The sequence below is a fragment of the Globicephala melas genome, chromosome 13, assembly GCF_963455315.2.
Source record: "Globicephala melas chromosome 13, mGloMel1.2, whole genome shotgun sequence".
NCBI lineage: Eukaryota > Metazoa > Chordata > Mammalia > Artiodactyla > Delphinidae > Globicephala > Globicephala melas.
In genome coordinates this window covers 13,194,121-13,221,385 of record NC_083326.1, presented here as the reverse complement: position 1 = coordinate 13,221,385, position 27,265 = coordinate 13,194,121, and the positions used below count along the sequence as shown (strand labels likewise).

Sequence of the window (27,265 nt, the reverse complement as noted above, 5' to 3'; positions counted from 1 at the left end):
TTAAGAATGGGTCTCAGAACCCAAATATAAGAAAGAATGAGTCTGCCCAATCCACTGCAAATGAAAGATACTTTTTGAGATATAGGGGGGTCAGATAATTAGGTAGTTTTAACAAAGACGGTTTTCCTAAACGAGATTTCAAACCTTCTTATACCCCGTTTAGGACAGATGTAACATTGTTGGGCAGAAAAGAGTAAATTAGAATCATCTCTCACTCTAGGGAGGAAATATCATGATACGGCTGCACAGGTTATGTTTTGGGGAATGGCCATCTATCTTTGCCCCAAAGACTGAAACAGCTCGTGGAGCTGTCCAGGAGAATGGACAAAAAGCCAGAGAATAATTATTGATATTGATGCCATTTGAATTGAACTGACAGCAAAATACTCTAGTATTCTTCCAAGAAACCAAGCACAAAGATCCAGGAGAGGCTAGAGCTGGATGAATTCGCATCTCCATACACGTGGCCAGTTACGTCTGAGGTCATGAACATAAAGCCAAAATGACTCCTTTTCACGGAAACTTAAGATGCAGAGTTGTTTTTCAATGCTTGTTTCCAAACCCCTCTCGCATGGAAGTGAGACAGCTGGGTTCTGAGGATCTAACCGCAGAATGTGAGTCGGCGAACTCAAACTTGGAATGACCCTTCTTATAACGTTTGAACTCGATTTAATCTGACTCATTTTGAAATCCCAACAGAGGTCAAGGTATTTTCGAGGTGAGACATCTCCCAATAAAACCAATATTACCACTGTCTGAGGCTGAACTGTGTACATTTTCACAGTTTAATGTATACACAACTGTTCCACAACCGCTAACGAACAACTGGCGCCCATGCATAAATAAAGTCCATTGAACCAAAGGGGAAGATCTAGTTCAAAATGAAAAATGTTGCTATTAAGACCACAATGCATCACACTGCTAAATTTTTAGCCTCATGCATAAAATTATAGCACTGATTGGCAGTTGCTAATTATAATACTACACTGTTAACACAGGACAATTAATTGTTCAGACCAAGTAGCACAAATGTAGAAAATAATAATTTTCTTTTTCAACAGAGCAAATGAACACAGATTGTTTCTTCAGCAAAATATGAAACTGTAAACTTTGGGCTCATTCTGCAACTTTCCCCAATCCAGAATAAATAAAATCCAAAGGGGAAAAAAAAGAACATACATTTTTTTTTAAGCGCACCTTTTCGTCTATTACAAAAGCACAACCTAAAACGTATAAAGCTTTTTTTCTTTTTTTTTTTTAAATCACAGTTACGAAAAGAAACAGTGAATAATTTATTACATACGCTATAATAACATTACTCTAAACACTATTATCTATGAGGTATATCTGAGAAAATTCGGTAAGGAATTGCGCGGTCTGCATTGCCAACATGCCCAGGTTCATATTAAAGCTTTGGAACCGTGAAGAACTAGAAAAGGGAGAAGGACAGGGAAGGCAGAGGAGGAGAGATAGAGAAAAAACCTTTGGTATTAGTACAAATCTCGTTCTTTGCAGGGTTGCATTGCAAAGCACCACAGTACAATAAGCCCACCAATGTACTGTATGGAGGCCCAGTGGAAGCTGAGGTATTCACAGGAAGGATTAAAAAAAGCACAGAGAAGTCCAGACTGGCTAAATCGTTGCTTTGGTTCAAGCAAGGCACTCGTCCCGTGGTTACGTCACACTTTGCAAGTGAAGCATGAGGCTGAGGGGGGATTGCTGAGGAGAGGTCTGCCAATCGGGGATGTTTTCTGTGTTCAGGCTGCCACCGGTCTGCCTAGGTTCCCTCTTCTAGGGGCTCGGTGGTCGGAAGGCTGGGGAGGGCGGTGTTGGCTTATAGAGGAGCACTTCGCTGCTCAATGAAAAGATCTTTGTTGTGTCTCCCAGGTATTTGGAGAATTCTACTTCCAATAGGAATTTGGGAAGAAAACCAAAGCAATTTGCTGTTTGGAAGGCAGGCCTTACATCTCTGCCTGGTGTGGAGGGGAGATGGAGCTTTGAGCCTGTTTGGACAGGAGAGAACTCTCACATGTGTCAGTACGGTGCTTGCAAACTACAGGAAGCGGGTAAGTGAGGGTTTCTTAACATCTGTCAACCTAACCTCTGATTTCTTCCACGGGCTGCACTCTGGATGCAGGGATCGGATGAGTTGACTGGTCTTTTCCCTTCTTAGCTTCTTTGTCTAAATTGTCTCGTAAAAAGCTAAAAGAGAACTACGTTAGGTGAAATGCAAAATACTAGTACTCAATAAGGAACCATACAGGCTAGAGGCCGGTCTTTGCACATGTCTGAAACCCATTTGGTCAAAAGCTGAGAATGATTCATTGGCTAACATACAAATCACAGTGATGACTGAATCTTAGTAGTAACTTAATCATTTAATTGGAAGAAACTTAAACAAGACCAATTCATTTCATGAGTAAGAAGGGAAAAGAGAATCAATTTTAAGTAATCATGTCTTAAACTGGCATATTGATTTCTCTGAAATTTTGAGGTCATCTTTTGTTTCCAATGAGTAATTTTTCAGCATCCAATGAGATAAGGCTTAAAGAAGTTCTCTCACAAATACAAAAAGTTGCCCTAGAAATGATGTATCAAGTCAAGGGGAAAGGGAAAAAGCTGAACAGCTTAAATGTCACGTGTGCAAACAGTGATCAAATTCCCTTTCTCTGATAAATACTGACCTAAAAATATGCGTAATAATTCAACTCAACAGACCAAGAATGCACTTTCTCTTCTCCCTTAATTAGAAGTTTATATATACAACACTCTGGAATGGGGAGGTTTTAGTGATCTCACTGGATCAGTGTGTCCTTCCAGGCTGTAAACCCCTCTATGAGCTCTAATAAATTAAGGCTGGCCATCTTTACAAGCAATTGATCATATGTGACTTTACGTTGAGATTCTAACTAGACAGATACTGAAATGCCTGTGACTAGTTTTACAGAGTAAAAATGTTCAGTGACAAGCCCCAGGCCCCCTTCCTCTTTGCCAACGTGTGGCCCATCTCAGGCAGAGGCAGCACTGAGCAATGGGCACAGACTGGAGGAGAAGGCGGGAGGCTTGTCTGGGCTTTGCCTCTAGATAGATACTTGTGTTGGATAACTATTTCACTCCCCCGGGCCTCCAGGGGCTGGACTGAAAGATTCCTAAGGTCCCTTCCAGCTCTACTATTCAGTGATTAGAATTTCTATGGTCCAATCATTGGAAATCTCAACTGCGATAGCTCCAAAGCAGGGAACAGAGCTGGGACTGAAGGCCACTTCCAACCAGTCTTCTTCACCAATTTGGAGTTTGAATTTCAGGAATCCAATTACAGCAGCATCTGAACTTGCATCCTGAACATGTGGAGGGGACAGCGAACAAATGAGAGAAACACAGAAAATATCCCTTTCCAAATTAGCAGCCACTGTCGCATACATAACTATTTCTTTGGGGTATCTGAGCTGTGGCTGTACATACCATATGTCAGAGAGAATAGTTAAAATTATAAAAGAGCACAAGCAAAATGCAGACCGCACAGAGAAAGAAATCTTTGGTATCTTTGGTGTCATCAACACGATTAAAATTACAAATGGAAAAAGTCAGTGAGGTAGCCTTCTTTGGTTCTCACTAGAAATAGAAAGTTTTTCCTTTTTTTTTTTCTTTTTTCTGCTTTTTTTTTTTTTCCTTTTTTGTTTTGTTGTTCTACACGCACACAGAGTTCATTCTTGGAAGCAGCTAGTTTAAGGGTTTCCCTCTTTTTGCTGTTCTGATTTTTTTTTTAATTTATTTTTTCCAGTTTCTGTACAGAAGCCCCAAAATCCAGGCTGGTGAAGCAGGGTCTCGGCTTACGTTTTCTGAATGCACAGGTTCGGGTTGAATAGTCATTGCTTGTCCACAAACTTTGCTCTGTTGTTCTGACAGCAAACAAACTGCAGTGCTCTCTATTGTTTTAAATAAAAAATATAAACTATATCGTGCACCTTTTGCAGATGCTGAATAAGTTAAATAAATAAGTTACAATATGAAGGCTCTGAGGGCCCCAATAATTAAAAGGTGAAGTTCGCCTGGTACCAGGTAGGGCTGTGAACTTAAATTAAATAATTTAATCACTGTTACTTAAACTATTTTCAAAGTTAATTCAAGAAGGAAAAATACCTCGATATTTTTTTTGTAACCTGTATTTCTTCCCTGTCTGTAACAGAACTTCTCTGCTTTATAAAGCAAAACTTCAAGGGAATTCTAAAAGGGATTGTGCATCTCTGACGCACAATTGGTCTAGGTTTTCATAAATAAGCACAAAGAGTAAAACCAAAGTAAAGAAAGATGATTAAATAATTACGAAAATCCTATACACTTGTGTGCTAAAAACTAATTTAAATAAATTAATTACATTAATGGTACTTAGCTGGTTGGTCATAACCCAAAGAGATGAAGGGAAAAAAAAAAAGGTTTCTTTTGACTGTCTTCATTTTTCGATGGACAAAATGTATAGCTTCTTTCCATAGTCTAAATGAAAATAAAGCAGGAAATTCTAACGTCTAGACTTTCTCACTTTCAAAAAGACCATTTAAGTGTGACAAGCATGAAAAAAAAAATCACCACGTTCCCTGCTCTAGCTAGTGCAGCACCCCCAAGACCATGTCACCATTTTCTCCACCCTGGAAACCAGAACTCACTTTCTCCTTATTAGTTCATGCTTTACTTTGCTATTTTTTCCTTCTTTTTCTTTTTTTTTTTCTCTTTTTTTTTGGTGTGTGTCCTTTTTCAGGTCTTTGGATTTAGCTTTAGTTATGAGAGATCCAGAATAAAGCTATTCAACCGAAGTTATCAAGCACATGTGTCATTCTTACACAGATGATTAAATAATATCCAAGTTTTCTTGAAAGTTGAGTTTATCTTGGACGTGCCCAAATGAAGGTAATTCCAAGTGTACAGAATGAAGATGCTGGGATACTTTTTTTTTTTTCCTGCACTTTAGTTTTCAATGTTACAATAAATAATAAAAAACAATGTACATTGTAGAAGTACCACATACATGTCAAATGATCATTTAAAATGTATTTATTGTAACAGATGACTATGTACATATGAAGGTGTCTGTGCACACATGTCTGTGCAGTCTGAACACTCAGAGGCAATGAGTGTCGCTGTGAGGATGTCTATGAGAACACGTGCATCTAAATCTGTATACACCCAAGCTGACCGACTGTGTAAGGTTTAGGCAAACTTATCTACCAAGGTCTACGCTGTGAGAAATGCCTCTGCTAAAGACGGAAGAGAGTGGGAGACTTCCATGGAATGAACAGACCTGTAGCAATGTGTCTTTTTTTTTCCTATACACATTTTCTCCACTAAAAGGGAATTAGCTGGTTAATCCCAGGCAACCAAACGCAAAACTGGTAAGGAAAGCTTAGGCTCAAGCTTCAACTTGCCTCAGACTGTCAGAACCTTTTTGGTATCTGAGAACAATGAATACTTCCGGTCCCCATGGGATTCATGGAATACCCCATCAGCTTCAACTGTAAGTTCTGTGTCTACCTATGTGAAGCCCTATGTTATTTTAATATATATATGTATATGTATATACACACACACACACACACACACACACACACACATATATATATAATTTTATAACCCATTCTGAGACTTTCTAAAACAAACAAACCCTCCCTTCCCCCTACCCTTGGAAAGAAACAAATCAAAGGTAGAAAATAGGCACTGGGACATCCATATTAAAAGCCAATGTCATTAACTTAGGAGATTTATACAGCAAACTTGGGTGCACCTTCTGCCTTTAGCAAGGATTTTGTGGCCTTATCTGAAAACTAGAATCTCCTGTTGTTTTAGAGGTGACTTGGTCTTAACTAAACGTACAAAAGTATTAAGTTCTCCAGTCTTACAGGTAAACATCCGAACGTTACAGACATAACAGCTCTATCCCTTTTCTGTCTACCGTCTTTCACTCTCTCTTCCTGGTTAGGCTAACAAGTCTGAATCACAAGGCATCAGCAGCAACAGCAACAAAAAATCAGCTCTGATCTGTTAGGATTCGGGACGGTTATCATCACAGTACCTGTGTCTGGGCTTTGGGGTCAACCTTGACCACACGTATCACCTCTTTTTCTCTACTTTTCATATACTCCATTATTCTTCAACAACACTGGAACCCAGCCTGTTCTTCTTCTATGTTTAAAAATTCCTACTATACAACCTCCTGAAAAACAGAGTTCACCACAAAGGTATACTGTCATGACATTTCAGTAACGGTAATCAAAAAGACGCTTCTATAATTCTACCAGCATTTTTAGAAGTGGGAAAGTGTTCCCCCTGCACCCAGTAATGATATTTAAAAAAAATATGTTCAACTTTAATTTATTGGCATGACTAGGTGGGCACCCAGCACAGATAAAGTAAAATGGGTGATCATCTAAAAGGTATTTATGACAACACTGTGAAGCAGTTATACTCCAATAAAGATGTAAAAAAATAAATAAATAAAAAATAAAAGGTACTTATATTTGGCTTTGAAATACATTGTTTGATTTACAAAAATGTATGTATGTGTATCAGATTTATTCCTAATTTTGATTTAATTTTAGCTAGTAATAAAAATTAGCTTGAATTTCCAAAGCCCATAATTGCCAAGAGCCTGCAGGAAAAGAGACACTGCAGAGGTGATGCCTTGATTTCTTCAAAGTGTCACGTTGGTACCTTCATGCCTCATTCCCGCCTGTACTGTTAAGTGGTACAACCTACACACTACTTTACATTTTAGAAAAGCCTTTAAATATTGTGGACGAGTTTTTATTGTTGTTGCTGTTTTCTTTTTAAAAAGAAATATATTGGCTCTTTTTTTTAATAAAAATTTCTTGGAATGAAAGAATTGTATCCCCAGGACCAAAATCACATTGAAAACAAAAGTAAGCAAGCCTATTTCCCTAAAGAAATAAAGAATTTTCCACTCAATAGCCTTTGGATTTCTGTTGCTTCGAGAATGTGAATTTTGGTTCAGAGCTGTCCCTTCACACTGCCCCTTTCATTGCTGGTGGCTGAGGCATGCCTGGAATTTTTCTTGGATTGAGGAAATGGATCCTCAATCCAACAGGTTAAACGTTGAAGTCCAAAGAGTTATTTTTTTCTGAAATTATTGACTTAAAATAAGGTTTAAAAATGTTTGAGGAAACTTACTGGGTCAAATTCCATTACCTTCCAGTTTGCAGGGTTTTTTTTTTTTCTTTCAGCTTTTTAACAAATTGAAATTCTGTAGGGCTTAATTTTTCAATACACAGATATATAGATACACACATGTATTTATATATGTACGTAAATCATTTTTTAGAAGCAAGCACTTCTCTCTGGTATGGCATTATCTGGTACGAGACATTTATCAAAAGTCCCTAGCGGGAAGTTCTTGCCTTTTTTTACATTATGACATCTTCCTCTGGTCACCAGGAGCGCTGAGGGTGTATGTGACTACACCTGGTTTGACCAGGGTTGAAATCTCAGGCCACAAAGGCAGACTTTTTCAGTTTAGACATCTTCATAGGATGCCAGAGACCCAAATGCTGACATGAGCATGCCGAAGGATCACTAACCAAAGCAAGCAGGCTCGGTTCCTCAGTCCAATCTCCAGAAGAACAAGCATTTCCATTGGCCATGAGTCACAAGGATGCATTTAGAGATACCCAAGGTGAAATTCATTTTGATCCACCCATAGGAGAGTTCCCCTGCTGAAATATGCTCTTTTCTTGGTCATTTGACAAAGGAGACATGGAGAATGGGCAAGAGACAAAGTGACACAGGGCAAAGTCAAGGAACATCCCCAGGTAGGATGAATTACAGAAGCCATGGAAAGTCGCCTTCTTTAGTGGCTACATGGCTGCTGCCCCTGCAAAGGGAGACCCACACAGTGGGAGGAAGGAGGTGGCATAATAGACAATGGGGTTCCCAAGGGCAGGACTCTGGGTTTCTCCCCAAACCCTGCCTCGTGTTTTCTCTCTAGGACTGAGACACCTGCACCCCCCAACACCGCTGCCTCACCCCAGTGCCGGCCGTGGCTGCACACAGGCTTGTCTAAACTAATTGGTCATTACCACCCTGAGGAAACCTGATCAACCCATTGCAGCAGGAGTTGGACTTCCCCTGTGAGAAGTCCCTTTGGTGGATTTACTTACTGAGGGGCATCTGGAACACCCTGATGGGACAGGGCAGTTCCTGGAGAACAGACCTCTGGGCTGGCCTCATCTCTGTAACTGGTGGGAATGGACCACTGATCTTTCCCAGCAGTTAGAGAAGATGAACACTCCCTGGCCACGGCCCAGAACTGGTGGATGGACCTCACTCGCCACCCTGATCATGGTTGAGACATAGAATAGAGAAGACTAAAAATACAAACAAAACTCATTCGTCCCATGATCCACTTAGCAACAGGTTAACTGTTGAAATGCTTACACTTGACTTTCAACCTTTCCCAGGAATTTTCACAGAAATCTGAATACTCTAAATCATCCACAGCAGCAAATATACTCTGGGATGGCAGGAGAAATGAGCAAAGTTCTGAACTGAATACTTAAGAAATGAAGCACTTGACAAAAACAAGATGTGAATTTGAACAGCAATAACTTTGGGTTATCACCAGTGTCAAGTTGAATCTATATATGTATTCATATATTATATATATCTCTTTCTTTAGAAATGCAACCTTTACAGCTGATTTTTAAAAAGCTAATAGAAAAGTAGAAACTGACAATTATTTTTACACACTTTCCCCCACCCCCAATGAAGCCCTGTTAGGATGTAGCAATCACGTGAAGACGAGGCTTGTCAATTCCTCTATAAATTCTTTGGTTCTGTGGCTTGGGAGAGGATGTGTCACCGAGACCCCTACCCTTGACCCTCACTCCCCTTCCCTCCCCTGATGATGAGACTCTGAACATAGAAGGAACCAAGACTAAGGATTAAGCGTAACATTCAAGTGACAATATTATTCCCCACGCTCCACCGAGCAGAGAGGAGAACTGTTCAGTATCCCAACATCTTAAACTTGGACTCCATGGAACCCTTTGAGAGATTCCATGTCGGGTAGAAAAAGCCATAAAACAAAATGATAGGGAAACAATAAAATCAAACAAATGACCCTTTCCTTTCGTGGCTCAGAAACAAAATTGATTACCTTTACACAGATCAATGGCGCTATTAGTATTTAAGCCAGGCAAGAGGAGATAATGAACTGAAACAAAGGTGTGAGAAATCCTCATCTTTGGTATTGTAGCTGTTGAGGTTTCTGTTGCTCTGTTCCGTGTTCTTTTGAAAAACTGCATAGGCACAAATTAAAGACAATCTTCAACTTTTAGATTACCGCATGAGTTGTCAAATGAAGCAGCAGCCACGGAGGCTTTTCCTTCTTTCTCTTCCTGTCTCAACCCTTTCTTTAAAATCTGCTTCCAAAAAATGTCCCAAGAGGTCTGTTTGAACACAGTGTGTCTCGCTGTTTTTCTGTTTCTGGTTTTTGTTTTTTTTTTTTCTTTTCTGGCGAGCTTCCTTCTCGTTGGTGGTGATGTTCGGTGATTTACGTTTTTATTTATTTATTCATTTTAATGGGACAGTTTTGTTTGTTGCAGAAGTAGGTGCAGAAAAAGTTTCTTTGGTTTCGATTAAGTAATTCATAAAAAAAGTCAGTCTCAAGTGTCTGTAAAGAATCATTGCAGTGTTTGGCTTGCTTTGAACACCCCCCGTGGTGCCCACCTGGGGCCATTCACTGGTAAATATGCACATGGTGACCTTTGCAATCTCCCAGGGTTCTGTGGGCACTCTTCCATTTGCCGTGGGAAGGTGACAGCCAGGAACCAGAAAGCCACTCGCTGGGTGGCTTGGCTAACATCCTTGGTGTAGCCGGTCCACTCAGCCCGACGATGAACCAAATGCAAGAGCTGAATGCCATTCGGAGTTGCAGAGGTTTTCTGACTTCTAAGAAGTAATCACAGTATTTTTCAGGCTAGAAAATGGCAAGTAATAAATGTCTTTGGTTTGCAGTATTCTGCTTCTTTGGTGTGCTGTGTTTTCTCCAGATTTATTCAGCTGTTTTGCTAGATGATTCAACAATGGAAGAGATTCAGGACTAGATGACGGTTATGAGTAACACGTACGGTGGTTTGAATTATTTATTTTTTCCTTGCTATGAAACACTGAAAATGTCCCTACCGATGGGATGGACAAGGGAACAACCCAAATCTGAAGGAGCGAGAATGTATCATGTGGTCATAATGCACAATAGGAGGAACCAGGTGACAGATAACCAAGAAGGATACATTTATGATCTAAAAAAATCTAGATCTTTTAAAATGCTGCATTTGCTCCGTGTACTGTAACAGTTAAATTGGCCTCCTGAGTGTGCGTCTGCATTATGTACAAACAGAATTTGTAGCAAACTGCAAAATGTGCTTGAAGCCATATTCCCAATGATTCCCTCATGACTTCCTAACTGGTGTCTTGAAAATCGAGATGCAGTGAATCCAGAACCTTCCTGACTTCTCTGTTTATCTTCGTTGTGCTTGATACTTTGAGCTCAAGTGAACTGATCTGGTTTTTTTTTTGATGGATCCAAGACCACGTGAGATTTCCAGGAGGTAAGGAAAAGAAAATTGTAAACTGGATCAACTTAAAGCTTTCTAAACCATTCAATGAAAAAGATGCCTGAGTTGGAAAAACAGGTCCTCGGATTCTTTTTTTTAACTTCCATATTTAAAACTTGTGCTCAGTAATTGTCATTCTGATGTTTTTTTTTATGTTATGGCTGTGAACGTTGGTGAACTATGGTATGATGAGGCTAAGCACTTGGAAAGCAAATGAGGTCATTCTTGTTGCTAGATTCTTCTCTTATTGTAGCATCTTGGGAACCCAAACTCAGAGTCCTTACACAGGCCAAAGTCCCACTATTACTCATGGGAACTTCGACTGCAAGAGGTTGACAGGACTCAGAGTGGGACCGTTGACATTCTAAGCAATCCTGAGCTTGACTGACACCACACTGAAACTGACTTGCTGCAGAAAGGCCCCATTTGGGTTTCCGAGGTGCTCAGCACACTCGCTCAGAGGACAATGTCCGGTTCAAAGAGATTAGTTTTCAGCTTGCACTTGGACTCCATAGCCACTAAAAACCAATGAACAAAAAGAACACCTGGCCTATGATTACAGCTAGAATAGAATTTTCTTTTCAAGAGAATTGTGCTTTCAAATCACCAGTGAAGGGCCCCAGCTAAGAATCCAGCGTCTTTCTCCTTTGCATTTTCTTCTGGTATCTTTTGTCCTCATTTGGAGGTGACTTGTGCCCAACTGAGAGTCCTTCCATCACGCTTTGGTACAGGTGCCGGAGGCGGACGAGGGGCCCCCTGTGCTCAGATCGTCCTGCCACTTCTCCAGGCTGCGGCGCCGGGCATTCATGAAGAAGTTGCTGACGGTCGTAAGCTCCAGGCCCAGCTGCTGGGAAATGGTGATCTGCATCTCCTTGGATGGGCGTTTGTTCTCCTTGAAGATGGCGAAGAGTGTTCGGCGTTGGAGGTCGGTGAACACCAGGCGGGATTTCTTCTGGGAATTGTTCCTGTCTTTGTTTGGTTCTTGCTCTTTGCGTTTGCACGCTTGAAGGGGAAGAGAAGAAGGAGAGAGTCAGTGCGAGTGTGAGAACGTGATCCATTGAGAACATTGACAAAGTCAATGGGGATGGAAAGTCAAAGGGGATGTAAACCGTTAAACTTTATTGTGCAAATTGCCCAGCTGTCAATAACCAGCCTTCCCAGTTCATCTATGGGTGATGGAAAGCATCGGTTAGTGGGGGAAGGGAGAAAGGAGAAAAGAGCAGGGCTGTTTACACAGTCTGGTTTTGAACCAAATGCTTTCTCTTTCACTCCCTACCCACCACTGCCACCCCCTTAAAACTCTTTACCTGTGCAATCAGGTGCTCTGAAGGGATCAGTGACTTCCCCAGGGGGAAGCCTGGTTACTACGTTCCTCTTTCACGGTCACCCTCTGGAATTGTTTACAGATGAGCCACAGTGACTTTCCGGAGTCAAAACTTAAAAGTGCGTAATTTCTCAGAATCAAAGCTTCCACCCTCGTGACTCAAAGAATTGTTAACAGAATGAAATTAGAAGTGACAGAGTGATGGTATCATCCCGACCCCAAATCCCCTTCTTCTAGACTTTTGAAAAATAAAAAAAATAAAATCAAACAGGGAGGGAAAGACTGTGAAAAAATTGGTTTAACCAGTTTTAATCTGGCTGGTTGGAAGTAAAGCCAGTACAAGAAGACCAGGGCTGAGGTTGGCAAAAGAACCCAAATTTACAGTGGATTATTTTAGGGCCCGAGATGTGTCAATTAGTAGATGCAGAGTCTCTGATTCAGTAGATGGGTATCCACATATGGGGTGCCACGTGCAGCCAGGACATTAATTTATGTGTCACTACCTCTGCCTCACCCTACAAGTTTCTAGAAGGCAGGGATCAGGTCTGTGTGATATTTCCGACTGGCTCTTTCTGGAGCCACGGACATAAATGAATGCTTGGGATGCTGATGACAAGCGGTGTCTTGACTCTTTCAGGAATTTGCACACTTCACAGACAGATTGGGTCTCAGAAAAGTAACTTTTTTTTTTTTTTTTTTTTTTGCGGTACGCGGGCCTCTCACTGTTGTGGCCTCTCCCATTGCGGAGCACAGGCTCCGGACGCGCAGGCTCAGCGGCCATGGCTCACGGGCCCAGCTGCTCTGCGGCATGTGGGATCCTCCCGGGCCAGGGCACGACCCCACGTCTCTTGTATCGGCAGGCGGACTCTCAAACACTGCGCCACCAGGGAAGCCCAGAAAAGTAACTTTTAAGGGCTAAATAATATTGTGCATACAAATCACAAATTTAAACATGGGAACATGTGTTAAAATCACTGGACAGAAACCACAGCTCATCCAGGTGTTTTGTGCCGCCTCAACAGAGCTAATCCAGGAAAGGCGAGGAGGGAGCAGAGGGCCGGCTTTGAGCATCCTTCCCTGGATCAAATCCTACTGGACATTCTGGCTCCAGGTTGAGAATTTCTTTGTACTCAACTGACATTCCCCTAAGGCTAGCAGTCGTCTGGAGTGCGGTCTGGAAGCCTTTTCATACTTCTCAAAGCCCTGATTTGTGAGTTTCGCTTCTGAGCTTTGGGTCAGGCCATTTTCTACTCTTTGCATTCTGCTGGGAGCATTTGGTATAGTGGGGCCGCTGGCTGCAGTTTGAGTATCAGGGGAACATCCTTCAAACGGATGGGTCTTCGGATTTAACCTAAGGACCAACACTCATAGCAAAGATATTCTGGAAGCTGAACTTCCCCCTACCCAACTGGCCATCCTCCCTGGTGGATGCTATCCGCCATGAAGGATCACTCCTGAAATAAGTGAAGAGCCATGATAAAAAGGGCAGGAACAGGAGAACCCTCAAAAAGGAACACTGCTGGGCTACGTCAGCTTTGCGGAACCCTCTCTTCCTGACTTTTCCTTCTCTCGTTTCTAAAAGTAAACATATTACCTTTGTAAATTAAACACAACACACACATAGACACCTATAAAAACAGTATGTTTCCATCCCAAACCCCATTCTCTTGGGAGGTTTGGACGTTTTCAGATAAGGGGCATTTCCCCGGAAATGGGAACTCAGAGAGAAAGGGCTGAAACGGCTTACAGTCACCCTTCTCCCACAGGAATTTCCCGGTAATGATTTCTTCTTTGATTATCCCTGGGAGGATCTTACACTTCTGTTGGATGTTTGGATAGTTACCATAACCTCATCTGTAGACTTCCTCTCTCTAGTGCAATCCTCTACAACAGTGCTTCTAAAGTTCAAGGTGCACAGGGATCATTGGGAAGCTTGCTCAAATGCAGATTCTGAGGCAGTCAACCCAGGTGGGGCCTGAGAACCTGCATTTCTAACGAGCTCCCAGGTCATGCTGCTGCTGCTAGCCCCTATGCCTCGGTTTGACTAGCGAGCATTTACCTGATTTCTAAAATCTCGGAGGAGCACCCTGATGGAATGGAATGTTCTGGAACCAGATGCCTGGATTCTCTCACCTGCGCTCCTTCACCTACAAGACTTGGGACCTCGGTAAATGACTTAAACTTTCAATGTCCGTCTTCCTTACCTGCATAATGGAAATAAGGTGCTCACCTCTGTAGAGGCTTACGTGAGGCAAAGTGTGTGAATGCTCCCTCCCCACCTCCCCTCTGGCTGCATAACCCCAGCAATCCTGAGGAAGATAAACAGCAGAATTATTCTCATTTTAAAATGAAATAAATGGAGACCTGAGGGTGTAAGCGATTGACCTGAGGTCACATTCCAAGTTGGCTGCAGACCCAGGGCAAGAATCCAGCCCTTGGGTCTGTCCATCTTTCTCTCCTATAGAAATGGCATCCCACGCCATTGGCACCTTAGAGGGACTCTATCTGCACGGCAGCCTCGGAGGTTCTACCCCCCCGAGATTCTGAATTTTACCTGGAGGGGCAGTGTTCTGGAATCTGGGGAGATATTGAATATAGTTCCCTGTGCTGTACAGTAGGTCCTTGTTCTTTATTTTATATACAGTAGTGTGCATATGTTAATCCCAAACTCCTAATTTCTTTCTCCCTCCCCATCCCCTGCTATCCCCTTTGGTAACCATAAGTTTGTTTTCTACGTCTGTGAGTCCATTTTTTGTTTGTAAATAAGTTCATCTGTATCACTTTTTAGATTCCACATACAAGTGATATCATATATTTGTCTTTCTCTGTCTGACTTACTTCACTTAATATAATAATCTCTAGGTCCATCCATGTTGCTGCAGATGGCATTATTTCATTCTTTTTATGGCTGAGTAGTATTCCATTGTGTGTGTGTGTGTGTGTGTACCACATCTTCTTTATCCATTAATCTGTCAATGGATATTTATGTTGCTTCCACGTCTTGGCTATGGTAAATAGTGCTGCTATGAACATTGGGGTGCATATATCTTTTCAAATTAAGAGTTTTCTCTGGATATATGCCCAGGAGTGGGGTTTCAGGGTCATATGGTAGCTCTATTTTTAGTTTAGTTTTTTTTTTTAAGTTTTTGGCACGGGGGATCCTAGGTCCCCGACCAGGGATCAAACCCATACCCCCTGCATTGGAAGTGTGGAGTCTTAACCACTGGACTGCCAGGAAGTCCTATTTTTAGTTTTCTCAGGAACCTCCATACTGTTCTCCATAGTGGCTGTACCAATTTACATTCCTGGCAACAGTGTAGGAGGGTTCCCTTTTCTCCACACCCTCTCCAGCATTTATTATTTGTAGACTTTTTAATGATGGTCCTTCTGACTGGTGTGGTGGTGTATTTGCACTTTTAATAGGGAGTTTAGATTGATTCAGGTCCATGTTGGCCTGTCAGGTTATATTTGAAGATATATCTACATATGATTTAAGAAACAAATGTTAGAAGTTTAACGTTCAGCAACCTGCAGAGAGAGAACAGATCATCAGATCCTGTGTGTGCCTTCCCAACAGCTCTCCAAAGACAACAGACTCTACACCAACAAACGCAAAGCTGCAGCCTGTGGTCTGCCAACGTACGGCAAGTCCAAAAGCCCAAAATAATGAGGCTGCAGGTACATAACCTGCCCCAAGTCCTCACAGCTGACAGTTGCCCCCTCACGATTCTTACAAAAGCAGTTGGTCAGGAGCTGAAGGAAAATACAAACAAGAGGGCAAACGCCTGCTTTGAAAGTCTAAGAAAAAGTAGACAGATTGAATGATGTCTGGAAGCTGGCAGGAAGGTGGGAACCTCAGAATTTCTCAGACAAGGTGTGGAGCTAGCTTTGCCCAGAGGCACAGTCAGAGTGTAAATGGTTTTGGTTAGAACATTACACACTACAAATGCCCATTTCAAAACAGCTAGGGAAATGTCAAGTAGCTCCCTACGGCCCAGGAATGTGTGTTAGAAACCCAACAGACGGTGTTCATCAGTGGTGTGGATGGAGTGAGTTCCTGCCACTCACGATAAACTCTGCTCCAGGAGGGTGAGAGGTTAGCCCAGACTCCCGCAGGCACTGGGATCTGCTTCTCCTCCCTCTTCTAGGAAGGAAGCAGGGAGGGCGCACCATGGGGTGATGTGTATGTTACCTGACGGGAAGAGAGAGAAATCCCTCATTCTCCATCTTCCTTCCTCTTCTGGGGAAGTGGTCCCTGTGTGGGTCATGGAGGTTTGAGGGCTCATTTCTATTTCTATCAAAGACAGGGAGAAATTATTTGTTTTTGCCCACAATGAGGCTACCTACTGGGGCTACAGTGCCTTTTCCCTCCTTTTGGGGGCAGGAACGATATCAGCTCAGATGGAGAAGGCTGCCTGTCCCCCGTGGACCAGGACCTGGGACTCGCAGATATATACAGACAGAGGTATCTGTGATTAGTAACAGAGGTGACAGCTACTGCCTAAGTAGGGTCCTGGGTAGACAAATTTTTCAAACCACTGGGTTCCCAGGGTGAAATAATAAGAAGGGAAGCCCTGGTTCAAGGCACAAGCCCTCCCCGAGACCGTGAGATGCCAATTCACCTTTTCCCAGGTGGCCACCCTCAGAGGGTCAGAGACGAAAGTGCATGTCCAAGCATGCGCCACTTCCCTGGAGCTCATCTTCCTAAACCAGGAGAGAAAGAAGAACTTCTCTCTCCCACTGGCCCTTTCTCTCTGCTCCGCACACGGTCAGGCCGCTCCTGGGCATTCTCAGGAGCCCAGGGGAACTGGCCACAGCGCTGTCCAGTGCCCGCACAGGGGCAGCACGAAGGCACGCCCCATCAGGCACGTGGCAAGGCTGTAAAGCCAGAAGTCATTCCCATCAGGAGGCGGCTCACAGGCAGGTGAGGCAGGGTGAGGGGCGGTACCAGAGACTCAAGAAATAATATTAAGGAGGCCACGGAAAGCAGTGCGTCACCCCGGCGAGGGCCCTGGCGCCGACCCCAGAGGGCAGTGACTGTGTCGTTTCTCTGATGGAAAAGCCTCATTTTCACCCACCCCTAATTTTCCTTCTTGGGACAAAGGTCTTTGGTATTTGCCTGCTAGGGGTGGAGAGCTGTGGGAAGCTAGGGCCCGAGCCTCGGGGACGGAAGGGAGGCAGGCTGATAGGGAGAAGCAAAGCTGGGGAGGGCCGCCACCTCTGCGCCGCCCGCCTGGTTTTCGCCGTGGTCTCCTCTGGGAGGGCCCGTGCCTAGACGCGGGCGGGCGGAGCGACCTCGGCTGTAAGTGTCTGCAGGGTAAGTGGGGGTGGTATGGGGCTAGTTCTACGAGGCAGATCCAGGATCTACGAGGCAGATCCAGGTCATCGGAACCGCGCTTCGCTTTAACGCCTGGTCCCACAGCCGCAGGGGCTTCAGCTCTTCAAGGGCCCTGCGCGTCTCCCTCCGCCCATAACTCCATTCTCACGCCTGAGTCACAGACCGTCGGCGCTCCTGTTGGGTCTGGGGCTGTCGGTTTCACGTGGGGAGCTAGAGGTCAGCGAGGTGAGCCTGAGAGGCAGGCAAGGTCTGGACCCCGATGAGCACTTTCTCTATTTTTATTTTATTTTTAAATTTTTGGCCGTACCCCGTGGCATGCGGGATCTTAGTGCCCTGACCAGGGATCGAACCCATGCCCCCTGCATTGGCGCGTCTTAACCACTGGACCGCCGGGGAAGTCCCAGCACTTTCCACAGGCTCTTTGACGGGAACGTAGGGCAGAGGTGTGGATTCCCATTCTGCACGTGGTGAAGGTTCAGTGACTTGTTTAGGGTGACACAACTAGCGTCAGGGCTGAGACGTTGGCCTGGAAACCCCTTCCCAGCCCCCCCTCGGTCCTGAGGGGCCGGGGAAGTAAGAGGCACCCAACACCGGCCCGAATCCTCGGTCCTCCCTGCTCTGGAGCTGAAACTACCCACGCTACTGGGATTGTGCCCCAAGAATTCAGGTCCCTGTTGAACAACTTCTGCTGTATTGGGCTGAAACGCTCCCATTTGTTTTTGGAGAATCCGGCCCCATCTCATGATTTGCTACAGAGTTACGAGTACCGGAAGGGCCCCTCGGGCTCTTTCAACAAGCTGACAGGTAAGGAAAATGTCTCATGGAAATGAATTACAGACTTGAAACAAAAGCCTTTGTAGTTTTATTTTTCTTGAGGCAACTGAAGTGGGGAGAAGACTAAAATGGACGAGGGCAGGGCAGTTTCCATCCAACCTAAGTTCAAATTCAGCTCGGCCATTCACTAGCCGTGTGACCTGGGTATGATCACCGGGCCTCCCTCTCCCTTGGGGTGACTGGGCCAGAAATGATTGACGGGTCCATTCCATCCTTCGGATGGATTTGCCCTCCACGGTCCTCTCCCTCTGCCTGGTACCGCACAAATGCTGTCTTCCTCAGTGACATCTCCTGGAGGGGTCAGAAGAATGGACATCGTTGGCTGTTAATCTGCGAGCTGTTAGACACAATCCACTCTGCCTCTCAAGTCCCATGCTGGGCAGGTGCCTCTTTGGGGGATACTTGCCCCACCTGCCTTAGTGAGAAATGGAATCGGGGCTTTTCTTTCCTTCTGGACTTGAAGCTTCTGTGTCTTTAACCTCCAGGACCGCCTCGCAGGGGTCATGAATGACCTGCTGGTGAAGGTGGTCTGAGTAGGTGCCGAGCGTGAGTTAGCAGCGGGGCAGTCGTGGTACAATGTGGTGTCGAGGTCTGGAATCGTCGGCCCCCTTTGGCTTGTCCTCTCATCTCTGATCTTGCCGATTTCTTTGCTCTCCACTGGTTGTCTCCTTCTCATGAGCTTTCTGGCCTGTCCCAGTCCTCCAGGAATCCAGCAGCCCTTCCCTCTTCTGCCCCCGTGCTCCCCTTCCTGCCCCCTCCTGCCCCCCAGCTCCATGCTTCTCCTCCCTCACAGCCCAGCATCACCTCCCGTGTTGACTGGTTAGCCCTGGTGTCCTGTGGAAATGGACCTTTCCTTCCAACCCTCCTCCCTGTAAACCACAAACACACAGGCCGAAGAGAGGTCCTTGCAGAGGCCCTGGGGAGGTGAGGGGCCGAGCCCCCGCAGAGGAGGGGAACTCTGGCTCCACGAACACGATACCATGTCCAGAGATGCTTGAGGATGGGCAACGGAAAGCCACCCTCCAAGAGGTACCTGGAGGAAGCGCCAAAGTCTCAGGTGTAGGCCTAGAAGAATCTTTCTCAGTGTGGTTTCTGTCCCCAGGCTGGCTGCCCCGCCCCCAGGCTGGCTGCCCCGCCCCCAGGCTCCCCTCCTGTGCTGGCTGATGCTGAAAGCCTCCTGCTTCAGCTTAATCCAGTCAGTGGAAGGCTTAGCCCCTGCCAGACTGACTGCACCCCTTCCCCTTTGGAAGAGGGCCGTTTAAATCCCCTCCGCAGTCATTCTGTGCAACATCCTCAGTACAAATGAGACACAGCTCTGAGCACAGGCTTGGAGATGGGGGAGCTGAGGCTTCCAAGAAGCAGGTGCCCCCAAGGAAGCAAGGCAGCCCCACAGTGGGAAGGGAGGCTGACTAATTGCAAAACTGGCCCCAATCCTTCTCGTCCCACCATCCCCATCTCCTGCAATGTCACTCTGCAGCTCCCCTCCAGCATGGGATGGAGTTCGTCTGTCTTTCCCGGATCTGGGCTGGTCTGGTGATTTGCTTTGGCCAACTGAATGTGGCAGAAGGAACAGCCCAGGCCTCGAGAAGCCGAGTGCTTTGTTCACGCTCTTGGAGCTCTGGCCGCCACATGACAAGCCCAGGCCAGCCTGGGTCAGCCCACCCCAGCTGCCCCAGCAGCTGACTGCAGTGAGCCCAGCTGAGACCCCTCAAGCGTGGCCTGGACCAGCAGAACTGCCCAGCTGACCCGTAGACTCCTGGGCAAAAATAAACGTTCATGGCTTTATGCCACCGGTTTTGTGGTTCTGTGTTACGTGGCATTCCTGTGGTGATATACAGCTGACAAAGAAGCAAAGAACAGCTGTTGCCTTCCTGTCCAGGCAGGGAGTCACATGTAGGGTAAGAAGTCTCAGCTTGAAGTCATGACCTGGTTTCAAATTCCACGTTGGCCACTTATCAGCTGCATGACCTTGAGCCTCAGTTTCCTCATCTGTAAAGTGGGGATACTAATTGCAAACCCCTCTGGACATCAAGGGGCTAGCTGTAATGTTGGTGTGCACAGTAGGTGCTCAGTAAATGTAAATATCCTTCCTTCCATCATAGAGAAAGAAGAAAGAGGAAGGGGGGTGAGAAAGTGAGGTTAAGAATTCATAGTCTGAAATGATTTGCCAAGACTTACTCAACGGTAGATGAAGTGTCCAGAGGGCTTATAGCAAACAAAAGGTTAAAGATTTTTGTTTTCTTTGTGAAGCAGTCTCAGAGCCAATTCCCAGCCTCGTAGAAAAGGTAAGACTGTGATGTGTTTTTACATACGTGTCAGAGATCCTAATAGGTTTTGGACCCCTGGTGTTTCCTAACATCACTAATTTATGTCCAAATACATTCTACATATGATGGGTATTGTTAGCCCCTAATAAATAATGCAGACGTGCTCTACTCTCCTTGCATTCAGTGAATACTTTCCCTGAATTGTTCAATGTGATCCTGCCAGGGCACCGGGTGGGGTGGGGAAGGAAGCCATCGGGGTGTGCATTTTTCAGCGTGGTCACTTAACCTCCGAGTATATGGGTTTGAAAACGATGCCGAAGGAGAATCGTTTCCAGCTTTCAGCTGGAAAGCCTGAAGCTGCCGTCTTCCAAGGGCTGTGCAGAGCGGGAGAGTGACCTTCTCCAGCAACAAGGGCACACCCACAGGGGCTGGAGTCGGGTTGGAAAGATCAACTGAGGCAACCAACTGGGTTATGCTGGAAAAATCAGTTACAAAAGTAAGGTCGTATTTGTACCTCCAGCCTTGTTCGGAGAATTCTGTGGGGTTTTGAGGTCAGAAGAGGGAAATCAACTCCTTTTACTTCCCTTTGTTACTGTCAGGATGGGAAGGAGTGATGGCGTCCAGGAAGGCTCCCTTCCTCTGGAACTAATTTGCATATTCAAGAGCTTTTAAAATAATAACAGCATCCCTTGCATTCAAATAGGGAAGCAAGAATAGAAGAGTTACCTACTCTGATAGTACATATTTAATGTTCAGGAAGCCATCAGTGCTGAACAATGCCATCAATGCAGGCTCCTTGGGCCAGCAAAGGGAGAGGTGCTGGCACACTGCTACAGGGACCTGGAGAGGAGGGGTGTGACACACAGGACTTGGGGCTCAGGCTCTGAGCACTGGCCACTAAGGCCATTAGGTGGCGCACCAATCACTCACCGGGGAGGCGGGAGGGCTTGATGAAGGGGGAGGGGCTGCAAAGGACAAGATCTTTTCATCATCATTTGATTATCTTGTGCTCTTTAAAACTTGGAAACTATAAGTAGTTTGCAGTTAGATGCTTTACAGTTTTCCCTGCTTCTCTTTGATTCCTGACCTTATTACTGAACGCCACCTTGGTCCAGATGGTCACAGAGCCGGTAGGGTGAACTTGGCCCCTGAGAGCTAAACTCCAACTTCCCTCTTGTTTCTCCAAACATCCCTGGCCTGAGTCAAACGGGAAACTTAATGGCTTTGTCTCCAGGTTGGAGCTGGCTTTTCTCACAGACCAGATGCCCATCCGCTCAGGCAGCAGAGCCAGTGACATCCAGACCAGCGTCCATTTGGGTGGCCAAGAGCAGAGACAGGGAAGTTGCCTGTGCAAATGGATTTGGAGTCATTCCCGGTCCCTGGGGTTTTAGCCCTCCTTTCACTCCCTTCTAACTGGCCTTCCGTGGCGAGAAAAACCTCTAAACCATTTAGCAAATTATCCTGGACAGACAAGGCAACAGGATCCGGGCTGAACAACCCATGTGCCAGTGAGGTAGCTGCTGCCCGGCCTATTAGAGCAAATATCACGGGCGGGAGATGCCAGAGCAGGAGGGAAAGAGGAGAGAGGAGGGAGAAAAAACAAGAGAGCAGGGGACCATGCATGCGTGAGCACACACCCCTCATTCTGGAGGCTCTGGAAGGGGTCGCATCCAAAGTGCAGAAAAGTCAGGAACCCCAGGAAGCCTGGCATTGCCCGGAACGCTTGAGCCCCACCTTAAGCTTCACTTCTGACCTGGGGCACGTCTCTGCCCATCTGGGTATCCCTGTGGTGCCCTCTTCCTCCCATTTGGAAATCACGGGTGATAAGTGCTAACTCTCTGCGCTCCCTCAAAACCCTGCCGCCCATGACTTCACTTGGGTTGGGTTATAAACACGTTGGTTGTGACAAACCAGCACCTCCCAGGTCTATTTATTGTCGCATGAGAGGCAGCCATCCGGTCATCATTCGCAGTTCCCTTGCCTCAAAGACATCCTCTGAAGAAAACGAGTTTAATTTCCTATCCCTATTTTCCCTTCAATACAAAGTCACTGAAGGGGACTCAGCAAATGGGGTCCTTTGATGCCTGAAACTTGCTTATATAGAGGCCCAGTGTGGCCCCAGAGGGCGGATCTCCAGAAGAGGGTCGCCAGTCCTCTGCACCCGACTTGCCCACTCCTCCTACTGTCCCTCCCAGCAGGTTCTGCCTGTAGCTGGGGCTCGCTCACCCAGCGTGGATGTGCATTCTCCTCCTCGGCTTCCCTTTCAGCAGAAACTCTGGGAGTAAAAGGGGAGCCCCAAGGAACAGGTTTCTAACAGCAGATGTTCCAGGACAGCTGGTAAAACCACCGAGTCCTAGAAGGGCAGGACGTTAGAGACCATTTGGTCCTATCCTTTATTTTAGATATAAGGAGTCTGGGGCTCTTAGGGGCGTCATGATTTGCCCAACGCTGACCACAGGGAGTCAGTGACTGAGCCCTGAGAACCCAGATTCCCTTATTACTAGTTCAGTGGTGTTTTTATTTCCCCCTTGGCTATTAGAATTAATCTTTAGGGAGCACTCAGCCTTTGAAATCACGATTCCTGGTCATCTATTCTGCCTACAAAGAAGCCTGGCAAAGACAGACCTTTAGATTTGCTGCATATCTCTACTCGGCAAGCTATCCAGGAGGTTGTGAGTTGCTAAAACAAATATTTAATTCTGGATAGAACATCTCACTAAAAGCGGTTAGGAGAACCCAGTACAGCCTCTCCTAACTTCCCACTAAAATGATCTCGAAGACCTGGAATAAAAGGTAAAACTCACCAAACTGAACACTAGGACTGCCGTCAACCTGCACGGCGGCATTTCTGAGGAATTCTCACCTAAACACAAGGCCAATGGAATTGAATTGAAAAAATAACACCTGAGTCCTCCAGCTGTTCAGAAATTCAAATTAAGCAGCCATCACTCAACTTGACAGGTGATGCCTTTTGAAATAGCCAGAGTGCTGTCCACTCCCTTCTACCTACTAATTGAGAACTGCAACTCTCAATAAACAATTGGGCAAAAAAATTGACAGTGGGGTGGGTAGAAGAGGGACTCCAGTGGTAGATCGAACCCTGGGAGGTATAGTTTCCACAGAGTGCTCCAGGTGAGCGTAAGGACAAGAGGAAGGTTTGGCACTTGGTATCTTGGGGACTCATGCACATACACCATTTGACCAGCTTGTCAGCAGCTGAGGAATGGACGCAGGAGATCCATGTCAGTCCAGCAGGGCCAAATTACAAGAAAACTGGTTAGACTGTAGGAGCTGGGTTAGGTGTATCAATTGACAATTTAGTGTAGGTCTACAAGGGTGAGTGCACCAACATCCAGAAAGGAGGCTGTGAGGACAACACACACCCTTCCTATTAATTATATCAGGCCTGACTGGGTTTTTCTCATTTGAGTATGAATACATAGGACAAAAGGAAAGAGATGGAAAACACTGGAAAACAGAAAAACAGACCACCATCTGAAATCAGAGAAAATTCACCTGAAAATATCTTATAGACACTTAAAGAACATTTTAGAGAGTCATTTGGTATCTCAAGATAATGCAAAAAGAGATGGCTTCCATGAAACAGGAACAGAAAATGATTAAGAAGAAAACAAGAGAGAACTCTATAAATAATAGTAGGTAATAAAGAAAACACAAGATAAGAGATGGGAAAGACAAAAAAAATTCTTGCAGGAAAATGAGAAATACATAGCATTGGAGGAAATTAAGAGCAAAACTGATACCATAGTTGTAATGTTAGAATTTATGCAGTTCAGGTGGTCTTTCCTGCAGGGAAGCACTCTTAGTTATATAATGACTCAAAAAGTATATCTGTGTACTCTTTATGAAAAGAAAACTGAAGACATACTCCAGCTTCCTTGGAACATAGCAAAATTAAAAGCTCAAGAATGTGATACTGTCCTAAAAAAGGACTGGCCAACAGCTCTGTGTGGCTATGAGTACTCCTGAACATATCCCAAACATCCAAAGGGGTATCATTACATTAACAATCAGCACGTTTTTGGAAAGGCTACACCAATGAATCTTCAGGAAGGTAGAAGGTTTGGTGCCTCCTTTTGCAACAGGATTTCAATGGTATTTAAAAAGAAATAATTCCATTATTAATGATTTTCATCATTATGTAAACAGCATAGTTTGAAAAAAGGAAATTCTACTGGAAAATTATCTCCCCCTTGCAGAATCTAATACCGGATTCATAAGTGCATTTAAAGATGATTAAATATATGTCAAATTATGAAAAACAAAACAACTAAAAAAAAAAAACCTAGAAGGAACATTTCAATGTGTTAAGTTTCAGGTGAGGCCTGAAAGCACCAGTATCATTCAGTATTATGCTGTAAAAGTAGCCAATGCAATAAAATAAGAAAAAACAATAAGAAGTGGGAATTTTAAAAGGAATGAAACTAATTGATAAAATGACAAAATTTGACATAAACTGAGTGGTCATGATTTGATGGGCATTTTTGAAGTTGTACTAACTCATTCAATTTTTAAAATCAACCTATGAGGTGGTTTACAATTAATTATCCTGAGTCACAGAGGATTAAGCAAATTACTTAAGATTACATAGAAAGTAATAGAGTTGGGTTTCAAACTCAGGTAGTCAGATTCTAAACTCCTTGTACCAACAGCTACCCTATCTTGCTTCTCTAGGCAGAAACAGAACCCTCATAAAAATAAATTAATATGATTTTTTAACCTAGAAAACCCAAAAGCTTCAATACTCAAATTATTAGAACTAATAAGAAAGCTCAATAAGGTGGTCAGTTTTAAGATGAACATACAAACATCAATATTGATTAACATCCATAGAAAATCCAAGATTATACACAGATAAACTATTAGAATGAATATGAGAATTTAGCAAGGTTCCTAGATTTTTATCCATAGATAAAAATCAACTGTATTTCTATATAACACAACAAACAGAAAACGAAGACGATACCATTTATAATAGGATTAAAATATCAAGTACATAGAAATAAATCTAACAATAGGTATGTAAAACTTTGACAAAGAGAACTATAAACTTTGTTAGAGAAATTAAAAAGTACTAAATAAATGGATTGGAAGACTCAATATTGTAAAAAGTTTAATTCTCTCCATGTTGATCTATAGATCCAACCAAATCTTTAATAAAGATCTCAGCAGATTTCTCTCCTTCCCTTTCTTTCTTCTTTCTTTCCTTTCAGTTTTTGGGATTTGACAAGCTGATTCTAAAATCTATGTGAGGACTTCCCTGGTGGCATAGTGGTTAATAAACTGCCTGCCAATGCAGAGGACACAGGTTCGAGCCCTGGTCCGGGAAGACTCCACATGCCACAGAGCAACTAAGCCCGTGAGCCATAACTACTGAGCCTGTGCTCTAGAGCCTGCAAGCCACAACTACTGAGCCCATGTGCCACAACTACTGAAGCCTGTGGGTTAAGAGCCCGTGCTCCACAACAAGAGAAGCCACCGCAGTGAGAAGCCCATGCACCGCAATGAAGAGTAGCCCCCGCTCGCCACAACTAGAGAAAGCCCTCGCACAGCAACAGAGACCCAAAGCAGCCAAAAGTAAATTAAAAAAAAAAAAATACAATCAACGTGAGGATGCGAAAAATCAAAGAACGTTCAAGCTATTCTTTTTGGGGTTTTGTTTGTTTTGGCCACACCGCATGGCTTGTGGGATCCTAGTTCCCCAACCAGGGATGGAACCTGGGTTTCCTGCAGTGGAAGTGCAGAGTCCTGACCCCTGGACCGCCAGGGAATTCCCTAGTCAAGCTTTTTTTTTTTTTTTTTTGCGGTACGTGGGCCTCTCACTGCTGTGGCCTCTCCCGTCGCGGAGCACAGGCTCCGGACGCACAGGCTCAGCGGCCATGGCTCACGGGCCCAGCCGCTCCGCGGCATGTGGGAACTTCCCGGATCGGGGCACAAACCCGCGTCCCCTGCATCGGCAGGCAGACTCTCAACCACTGCGCCACCAGGGAAGCCCTAGTCAAGCTATTCTTGATGAAGAAGAGCAGATGGAAGGACTTGCTGTCTTAACTATCAAGACCTCTAATCTGACTCTAATTGTGTAGTATTGGGACAAGGATATACATACAACTAGACCAGTGTAACAGAAGAGAAAGCCTACAAACAGATCCACACACCTATGGATATGGGATTTAATGAGAAGAGTCGCACGTCAGAACACGAGGAAAGGTATTCTTTCTAATAACGGAGCTAGGGGAATTAGATAGGCATTGGGGCAGGGCTTAACTCTTGGCCCCCTACTTCATGTCATACATAAAAAATAAGTTGTGTATGGATAACAGACCTTAGTGTAAATGGCAAAACAAAAGCTTTTAGAAAATAATATACAGTAATATCTTCATAATCTCAAGAAAGGTTTTTTAAACAAGACTAAAAAAAGTACTAACTCAGGGGCTTCCCTGGTGGCGCAGTGGTTGAGAGTCTGCCTGCCGATGCAGGGGACGCGGGTTCGTGTCCCGGTCCGGGAGGATCCCACGTGCCGCGGAGCGGCTGGGTCCGTGAGCCATGACCGCTGAGCCTGCGCGTCCGGAGCCTGTGCTCCGCAGCGTGAGAGGCCACAGCAGTGACAGGCCCGCATACCACAAAAAAAAAAAAAGAAAAAAAAGAAAAAAACTAACTCAAAGGAAAAAGACTGAAATATTAGAGCACATTACAATTAAGAATTTCTGTATATCAAAGGACACAAATAAGAGAGTGGAGAGAGAGAGAGAGAGAGAGAGAGAGAGGACAGCCATGGATATCTGCAGCACATGTTTGATAAAGGGCCTGAACTCAGAATATATAAAATCTTTTGGAAATCAACAAGAAGTCAAGACATCCCAAT

At 44.6% G+C, this 27,265-nt stretch overlaps 1 protein-coding gene across 1 annotated transcript in view; it reads right to left on the bottom strand.

Annotated features, from left to right (window-relative positions):
* Nucleotides 1-11,334: 11,334 nt before the first annotated feature.
* The window catches only part of ONECUT2 (one cut homeobox 2), a 39,695-nt gene continuing 23,764 nt past the window's right edge, over nt 11,335-27,265 (bottom strand). Inside the window, exon 2 of the mRNA XM_030868023.2 lies at nt 11,335-11,621. Within this exon, the coding sequence (XP_030723883.1) occupies nt 11,335-11,621 (287 nt within the window). The remainder of the gene's footprint in view (nt 11,622-27,265) is intronic.